Genomic DNA, 10,000 nt, shown 5'->3' with positions numbered 1-10,000 from the left:
CCCTGGTTTTAAAAATCTAATTGGTTGTTTAGTCACTTATCACTTATATCTTTAAAGTATCCCCCACTCAAATTTAAAATGTTTAAAAGGTAGTCTTTGAGCATTTTCCCTAGTTCATGTCCATTAGCTATGCACACATTCACACACATGTATTGCATATATGTGTACAAATAATATATATATATATATATATATATATATATATATATATATGTGTGTGTGTGTGTGTGTGTGTGTGTGTGTCTGTGCGTGTTAGAATATACTAGTAAATTGTCTAATTTATGTATGGGGCACATTTTTATGCGTGTGTGGGAGATATGTCAAATTATCATGTCACTGAGTTTCCAGCTTCCCAAAGAGTAATTTTATATTCCTTGATTCCAGCGTTCTTGGCCACGAAGGATGTGGCGTGGTACTGAAATCCTGTCGCCCTGATGTCCGAGTAGGTGACAGGGTCACGTGGGCAATTTGTGCATCCTGCAACAATTGCCAGTTCTGCTCCTTGGGTCTTTCGAATAAGTGTGAAAATCTAGTCAAGGTTAGTGGTGATATAATCTTGAGTTTTTCATTTTAGATGCAACGACCATTGGGACGGCCTTAAGAGAAAAAGGAAAGTTGGTGGAACAGACTTTTCATTTGGAACGCATTAGTGGAAAGAATCATTCAGTAAATTCTAAAGTCTGATTATAAAAATTTTTCTTATTACAAAATATACTGTATGTGGTAAGAGGTGGCCCAATATATAGAGGATATCTGAGAGGATGGATTGAGTCTGCGTTCAAGTTCAAGAGAAGAGTTAAGGAGAGTTGCTATTGAAAGAAATTGAGTTGTCAAATTGCTGAGTAAATAAGAGCATGGTCACGGATATGAAGAATTGTCTCTATTTCAAGTTCCAAATTATAAGAATAGTCTTTCATGAATATTAACTGCAATGACTTGAAATGGACTGCTTGGCATGCATTGTTGCTCTGGTGGCACGTAGGGCTGGGAACATAACATTTCCCAGCACGTATTGCGCCTGGAGCGAGTGTTCTCCACGTCTCTATTGGTACACGGCCAAAATACCGTGCTTAGTATCCTGCTGTGCATCATGCTGGTGCCTTGGTGTGTGGAAATGAGACCCCACAACATCTTTTTCCACAGTTCTTATGCTCTTACAATTCTGTTGTCCACCATGATGACTTCATCTACGTGGGATAGCCTGTTATGGTATTGCCACTACAGATGCACATCTTCAGGTAAGCCATCATGTGATGTCGGAAACTCAAACTCTATGAGTAGCGTGATCAGTTCCTTGCCGGTAGATGCACTCTCCTTAACTCTATTCCACGTAACAACAGCAATAGTGTCTTCTAATGATCAATTTAATGAATATGTCCTAAGAGAACAACTATACCACAAGAGGTTGGCCAGGTCAACAGCCAACCGTTGAGATACTACTGCTAGAGTTAATGGGTCATTTGACAGGCCAGACAGTACTACATTGGATCCCTCTCTCATGTTACGGCTCATTTTTACATTGCTTACACATACACCGACTAGTCTGGCCTATTCTTCCCACATACTGCTCTGTCCTCATACACCTGATAATTCTTCTTCGCTCAAGTATTAACTACTGCACTGTAATTGTTCAGCGGCTACTTTCCTCTTGGTAAGGGTAAAAGAGATTCATTAGCTATGGTAAGCAGCACTTCTAGGAGAGGGACATTCCAAAATTAAACCATTGTTCTCTAGTCTTGGGTAGTTCCATAGGCTCTATACTGTGGCCCTCCACTGTCTTGTGATAGGGTTCCCTTGCTTGAAGGTACACTCAGGCACATTATTCTATCTTAATTCTCTTCATCTTTTATTTTTAAAGTTTTCATATTTTATACATGAAAGATCTATTTTAATGTTGTAACTGTTCTTATAATATTTTATTTTAAATGTTCATTACTTCTGTATATTATTCATTTCCTTTCCCCACTGGGCTATTTTTCCATGTTGGAGACCTTGAGCTTATAGCATCTTGGTTTTCAAATTAGACAATTAGAACTGTAGCTTAGCTTGTAATATATATATATAATATATAATATATATATATATATATATATATATACATGTATATATATATATATATATATATATATATACATGTATATATATATATATATATATATATATGTATATATATATATATATATATATATATATATATATATATATATATATATATATGGATAAATATCAACATAACATCGTGTTCAAATAGAAATAAATTTCTACCTCATACTTGGGATCGAACGCTAGCCCCTTCTAATGAAAGGCCAGGTCGAAACCAACCATGCCACGAGAGGCCATAAAAGATATCGGAACCTGACGCTACCCAGTTGTTAAGGATTTACCTGGCGAGACATCAGTCTCTTACCAGCGAGTTTTACCCGATATCCCGGCCCACCACCTGACGCAATTGGTAGTAATTCATTCAAATTACCCCTAATGAATCAATATGGATAAATATCAACACAACATCGTATTCAAATAGAAATAAATTTCTACCTCATACTTGGGATCGAACGCTAGCCCTTTCTAATGAAAGGCCAGGTCGAAACCAACCATGCCACGAGAGGCCATAAAAGATATCGGAACCTGACGCTACCCAGCTGTCCGAGGATTTACCTGGCGAGACATCAGTCTCTTACCAGCGAGTTTTACCCGATATCCTGGCCCACCACGTGACACAATTGGTAGTAATTCATTCAAATTACCCCTAATGAGTCAATATCGGGTAAAACTCGCTGGTAAGAGACTGATGTCTCGCCAGGTAAATCCTCGGACAGCTGGGTAGCGTCAGGTTCCAATATCTTTTATGGCCTCTCGTGGCATGGTTGGTTTCGACCTGGCCTTTCATTAGAAGGGGCTAGCGTTTGATCCCAAGTATGAGGTAGAAATTTATTTCTATTTGAACACGATGTTGTGTTGATATTTATCCATATTGACTCATTAGGGGTAATTTGAATGAATTACTACCAATTGTGTCACGTGGTGGGCCGGGATATCGTGTAAAACTCGCTGGTAAGAGACTGATGTCTCGCCAGGTAAATCCTCGGACAGCTGGGTAGCGTCAGGTTCCGATATCTTTTATGGCCTCTCGTGGCATGGTTGGTTTTGACCTGGCCTTTCATTAGAAGGGGCTAGCGTTCGATCCCAAGTATGAGGTAGAAATTTATTTCTATTTGAACACGATGTTGTGTTGATATTTATCCATATTGACTCATTAGGGGTAATTTGAATGAATTACTACCAATTGTGTCACGTGGTGGGCTGGGATATCGGGTAAAACTCGCTGGTAAGAGACTGATGTCTCGCCAGGTAAATCCTCGGACAGCTGGGTAGCGTCAGGTTCCGATATCTTTTATGGCCTCTCGTGGCATGGTTGGTTTTGACCTGGCCTTTCATTAGAAGGGGCTAGCGTTCGATCCCAAGTATGAGGTAGAAATTTATTTCTATTTGAACACGATGTTGTGTTGATATTTATCCATATTGACTCATTAGGGGTAATTTGAATGAATTACTACCAATTGTGTCACGTGGTGGGCCGGGATATCGGGTAAAACTCGCTGGTAAGAGACTGATGTCTCGCCAGGTAAATCCTCGGACAGCTGGGTAGCGTCAGGTTCCGATGTCTTTTATGGCCTCTCGTGGCATGGTTGTTTTCGACCTGGCCTTTCATTAGAAGGGGCTAGCATTCGATCCCAAGTATGAGGTAGAAATTTATTTCTATTTGAACACGATGTTGTGTTGATATTTATCCATATTGACTCATTAGGGGTAATTTGAATGAATTACTACCAATTGTGTCACGTGGTGGGCCGGGATATCGGGTAAAACTCGCTGGTAAGAGACTGATTTCTCGCAGGTAAATCCTCGGACAGCTGGGTAGCGTCAGGTTCCGATGTCTTTTATGGCCTCTCGTGGCATGGTTGTTTTCGACCTGGCCTTTCATTAGAAGGGGCTAGCGTTCGATCCCAAGTATGAGGTAGAAATTTATTTCTATTTGAACACGATGTTGTGTTGATATTTATCCATATTGACTCATTAGGGGTAATTTGAATGAATTACTACCGATTGTGTCACGTGGTGGGCCGGGATATCGGGTAAAACTCGCTGGTAAGAAACTGATGTCTCGCCAGGTAAATCCACGGACAGCTGGGTAGCGTCAGGTTCCGATATCTTTTATGGCCTCTCGTGGCATGGTTGGTTTCGACCTAGCCTTTCATTAGAAGGGGCTAGCGTTCGATCCCAAGTATGAGGTAGAAATTTATATATATATATATATATATATATATATATATATATATATATATATATATATATATATATATATATATATATATGTATGTGTGTGTATGTATGGATGACTATATGTGTGTATGTAAGGTAATGACTGTCAAAATCGTAGTTATTGTATATAATATGCATATATACTTGCAAATAAAATCTTTGTTTTTTTCCTTCCAGTGTGGTCATGCACTCATGAAAAGAGCACCCCTCTTCGGTACTTATTCAACGCACATTCGTTGTCCCAAAGGAACTACCATTGTGTCTCTACCTCCCGCCCTCACCCCTCAACTCGCGGCACCCATAAACTGTGCCCTGGCTACCATGGTCAATGGGCTTTCGAAGATCCCGCCCGTGCCCAGCCCAGGGGAACAAGGAGCATCGGTTGCTTTGATTCAGGTCTGTGATAAAAGGAACTTATATGTGGTAAAATGTGAGTGAGAGAGAGAGAGAGAGAGAGAGAGAGAGAGAGAGAGAGAGAGAGAGAGAGAGAGAGAGAGAGAGAGAGAGAGAGAGAGAGAGAGAGAGATTATTTCAAAGGTGAATTCAAATATATTTCCAAATAATCACTCTATCATATTCATCATTATCATTATCATTATTGTTGATATTGTTGTTACTACGAATTGTTAGTAAAACCTCAGATATTAATGATAGTTATGGCTAGGTATGTGATGGGAGACATTCTTATTGTCACTGCAGGGCGCAGGTATGCTCGGCCTTTACGGCATAGCACTGCTGAAGGAGGCTGGCTTCTCGAAGGTCTACTGCATTGACACGAATCTTCAAAGACTATCAATGGCTGCGGAATTCGGGGCTATTCCAGTTTATCCTGATCAAGGTAAATCACATCTAAGTTTTTATATGTACGAATGTATTAGTTTTTCCACAAAGTACATACATATATGGTATATTTTGTTTATATTTCAAGAGAATATAACAGATTTTAGTGTCTGTAAAGGTATAGGTACAGTAGTGACATATATCCATTATTAGTAAAAAGTAATATATATATTTTTTTTTGTTCAATAGCCTGGCCCTATGCAACTGAACCAAGTAAGTCTTTCAATTTTATCTTAATCGTAATTCTTCTTTTGATCTACTTTTCCACAGTTGTTATTTCTTCAATGGTATCCCTGTTCGCCTTTTCCCATTATCATTTTAACTTCATCTTGTATTTTTTCTGCTGCTTAGGATACTGATACATATTTTCCCATTACTATTTCTTAGAAAATAACTATATGTTACCATTTTAGGGGTGAAATTTAGCATAGATTTTCACGCAATTGTTTATGGAACAGGTACTATGATGCCTATATCCAGCCAAGCCGAATAAATTGAGAAAAGCAAGTAGGGTGGGAGCAAATCCCGCCTGGATCAATAGTACAGTATATTAAAACCTTAATCATTCTTAATTGCAGTAGAGTAATTTGAGTCGGTGTCTATTCTACCATTTACAATCAATTCGCTTGTTTTCTACATCGGTACAACAGATTGTTCTGTTTGCAGCGATTATATCTTTTAATTTGCGTTTTTTAGAGTAATCAAATCCGGTAATTCTTGTTGTTAGTAAGCTATTTTTTCAATCTTGATAATGAAAACTTGTTTCTATATCCCTGTTACCGAAAACAAATATGATCTCGCTCGATAACGTCTCTCTTCGGAGTCCTGTGTTCCTAAACCTATTTTCCTTTTTTTGGGATGTAGGCATATTAACTGGGAATAAAAAAAAAAAAAAACTTAACGAAACATTTCTACAGCAAGAGATATTGGAAGACCTAGAATAAACATATACTGTCAGCTATCTGGTTTCACAGAGATATAGCATATTTTACATACGCTCTCTCTCTCTCTCTCTCTCTCTCTCTCTCTCTCTCTCTCTCTCTCTCTCTCTCTCTCTCTCTCTCTCTATGTAAGTTATGTTACTTTTAAAAAAGAAAGCTAGTCGTAAAACTTGCCTATTCTTAATTTTTCATTGATGAAATGGAAATTTAAATTCAAAATTGTACAGACTTCAGTGCAAAATATTTTTGCGTAATTCTTAGTATTACACAGAGACCGTTGATCACCAAGGGTGCATCTTGAATATGTCAAAATTAGTACCCAAAAATGTTGATTATCTAGGACCTAGATATCATAAATCCAGCCATATTAGTTGATGAAACGAGAAATATTTTTTTTGATTTCAAATGACGCTGCAAATCATTCGTATAAGAAGTTTCACTCATTAGAAGGAAGGATATAGTGAACACAATTAGGCCCATCGTAATTTGTGTCTGAAACGTATCAGGGAAAGCAGAAAAATATAAATTGAAGGATAGAAAATTATGACAATAGCACAGACACAGAATGAGCAGGAGTAATTATAGGATTTAAAGAAAAACAGGAAAAAAAGTAGCGGTTGAAGTGAATAGAGAGAATAAAATTTATCAAGCACTCTAGATAAAAAATGGATGATGGTTGCATCTAGATTAGATTAGGTGTAGTTTATGTTCCACAAAAAAAGTAAGAGAACCAAGAAGGAAATGGAGGAAATGTATAAAGTGATAAAAGAAGTGGGGGATTTTAAATGCAAAGTAGAGAATGAAATAGTAGGAAATGAGACAGAAAAGAAAGAAAAAAAAACTAATTTCTGCTCCTGCTTTCATACAAAAAGCGCAAACATTAACAGCCGGTTTTCACAACCTAATGTCAGGGGATATATGTACATCTCTAGAGGATTTTCATCGCTTAATGGTTGCGTAGATAGATCATACTGATTTTGAACAAGGGGACAGGTTGTGAGGTGAAATCATGGCCAAATTTCCTCAAGTTTTCCAATATTAATGTTAGATTTTGTAATGAAATGTTGACAGTGGCTAGATATTCCTTTGATAAACTAATCTATATTAATCAACCATTTACCATTGTTAAATGACTAAATTCTTTATTCATCTAAGGATAAATTGTTTTGTCTTAATTTATTAAAAGAAAGAACGCGATTACCTTAAATATCCATAGTAGAGATTTAGAATACTTAGAGCAATTGTATTTGTGTATATTCACCTTCACGATTTACACAGTTGAGTGTTCATATCACTGTGATTAAGGTCATTCTTTCAGTCTTGTAATTCTACTCTTGCAAATTCCAGATGAAGAAGTTATTCCACCTGACAGCGTCGATGTCGTATTTGAAGTGTGCGGCAACAAGGATGTAAGTAATGATTAGAGCTCCGTTAGTGTTGTGTTATTACTTGTTGGAATGTCATACTAACACCCGAGAGACACTTGCCTCCTGGGTTATGTTTCTACCACTCTCTTAGCTGATTTCTCTTTTTTTTTCTTGCCTATGTTAAAGATTATACGAAAAGGAACAAACCTATGGTATGGTATGTCAAATAAGCTTTGGCTGCAGAAGAACCCATGGACAAGCAAAGTAATACTAATTTTGTGATGACATGTCAGCTTTAACAACTTTCCTCCAACTCAAAATTATGAAAGCTATGTTATAAACTTTATTTTCAGTCCATAGTGTTATAGATTTGGAATGTTTTACTGAAGGATTTTATCACATGCTATTAGACATGACAGGAGAAAAAAAAAAGAACTAAAACTGGGGAAAAACTCCTGTTAACTCTACCCGTGCCTCTTTACTGTCACATTAACGAAAATATAATTAATTTTATAATTAGGTAAATTGCATCAGTGACAATGCCTTTGATTCTTTTTAAATGTACTGTAATAAAAGCCAACCTGACAGCATAATTACTTTTTGCAGAAGTGCGTAGCCTGTTTCATGGATTAGCTCTAGTCATGCACACTTTTCTTTATCCTTTCAGAGTTTGCCTCAAGGAGTAAGGGCATTGCGGGTAGGTGGGACTTATGTACTCATTGGTCTTGTGCACAGGGATTCCAGAATGAATGTTCTGGCACAAACCATCATAACGAAATGTCTCACGTTGGTAGGTGAGTTGAAACTCACTTGCATGTTTACCTTTTGATGTTAAAGTAAGGTTTGGGGGAGAACTTTCCCATAACTGAAGACTAATAGAGATATGCTACATTCAAATAAATGCTAGTTCTTTTTTATAACAGATATTTTTCTATCATGAATTTATTTTCTGGAACTGTTTAGATTTGCAATGATGATCTCCATATCATTGTAAGGTTTGTATATTTAGTTACTCTGACAAGCAACTTCATTATAATAAAATACTGATACTACTTCCAGGTGTGCATAACTACACGGGTAAGCACTTAGAAGAGGCTGTGAAGTTCCTCAGTCTTCATCATGATAGTTATCCATTTTCCTCGCTGATGGGACCAGTCTTCCCACTATCTCAATTCAAGGTGAGCTCTTCTGGGGGAACTCGCTTATTTGGTAATCTCCCTTGGTAGGTCAGAATCTTTAAACGGATTTCCATATATCCTTTGCTTTTAATTCTTAGTGTAGGGTACTTCAGCTTTATTTGACTACGTGGCTAAATTCACTATATTCATCTTAGTTTTTTCATTTGTTTAATCTTATATAACTATATAGGTGATAAAATCCTAAGAGAAGTTTTTCATGATTATTGATATTTTGTTTCTTTTAATGTTCATTTCTTCAGATACCATGAGCCTGTTTACTCAACTTCAAGTGTCTATTGCTTTCGGTTACATTCTTCTCTTCTTACTTTTAATCAAATATCCATCTCATGTAATCTCAATTATGTATAATTATCCATCTCTGCATATAGGTTGGATAGGTTCAAATTGCTGTTAAAGTATGGAAAAAATGCCAAATTTGTCTTCCTAATCCCTTGATTATGAGTTCCAGTTATCATGGAATCGCTTTACTCTAGTTGTTCACTGTCTAGTCAATAGTGCCAATATTATCTTAACTGTCAGTCATTTTAAAAATTTGGTCTACCATTAGTTACATGAGTTACAGTCTATTCCCGATCCAGCCTCAACTATCAGTATTGAATTTAAAGCGTAACTAATATTTTTCCTAAGTAATTTTCAATCTTAGGGTTGTTGTATCCTATGGTATAGCCATGTAGCCTACTGCATGTCCATTGACGAAACAAATACGCTAACGTCCTAGTTTCACTTGAGTTTTGCACGGAGTCATCTGTTATTTTATAAAAAGAAAAACATACTTGTTCCATATATAAATTTGACATCAGTTCATAAATAAAAAATAACAAAATATACATGGTTTATTATAAAGTAGAGTATTCATGTGATATTATGTCTGCAATTAAGCGAGACTCCATTCCTCCCTTATCGTCACGATAAGCTTCCTAGAGATATATCATTGGACTAATCAAAATTGGTCTTATTCAGAATCTAGGCGAGTCTGAAATATTTCTGAATTTACTCTAAATTTTTATGTTAGAATAATTATGACTCAACATTGCGAGTCACGTGATAGTCCTATTGTGAGTTGATACTATATGAAAGTCTATTCTAAACTGGTGCAGCATAGTTGCTCATTTGATTTTGCACCAGGAAAGCTTCTGAGAAAATTTTGATTTGATTTCAAACGATCCCATACAAATTATTTGTAAGCTTTTCATTGATATGTTTTATGTATATATTACAGAATGCTGTTGAGGCTGCGACGTCCGGGCGTTTCTTCAGGGTAGCAATAAATCCGCAGGAAAAATAAACCTAAGTGAAAATAGATTATCACCATTTATTGTTACTAATTCCT

General features: G+C 36.6%; 1 protein-coding gene across 1 annotated transcript in view; it reads left to right on the top strand.

The window, feature by feature from the left end:
* Positions 1-10,000, top strand: part of LOC137644768 (5-exo-hydroxycamphor dehydrogenase-like) — a 17,124-nt gene that overhangs the window by 7,042 nt on the left and 82 nt on the right. Inside the window, exons 3-10 of the mRNA XM_068377668.1 lie at positions 385-538; positions 4,501-4,719; positions 5,023-5,161; positions 5,353-5,376; positions 7,452-7,513; positions 8,139-8,265; positions 8,531-8,649; positions 9,890-10,000. The exon at positions 9,890-10,000 is cut by the window's right edge and continues 82 nt beyond it. Coding sequence (XP_068233769.1) covers positions 385-538; positions 4,501-4,719; positions 5,023-5,161; positions 5,353-5,376; positions 7,452-7,513; positions 8,139-8,265; positions 8,531-8,649; positions 9,890-9,955 — 910 coding nt within the window. The 3' untranslated portion in view covers positions 9,956-10,000. The remainder of the gene's footprint in view (positions 1-384; positions 539-4,500; positions 4,720-5,022; positions 5,162-5,352; positions 5,377-7,451; positions 7,514-8,138; positions 8,266-8,530; positions 8,650-9,889) is intronic.

Source organism: Palaemon carinicauda, chromosome 1 (assembly GCF_036898095.1).
Source record: "Palaemon carinicauda isolate YSFRI2023 chromosome 1, ASM3689809v2, whole genome shotgun sequence".
Lineage (NCBI taxonomy): Eukaryota > Metazoa > Arthropoda > Malacostraca > Decapoda > Palaemonidae > Palaemon > Palaemon carinicauda.
This window is presented reverse-complemented; position numbering and strand designations above follow the sequence as displayed.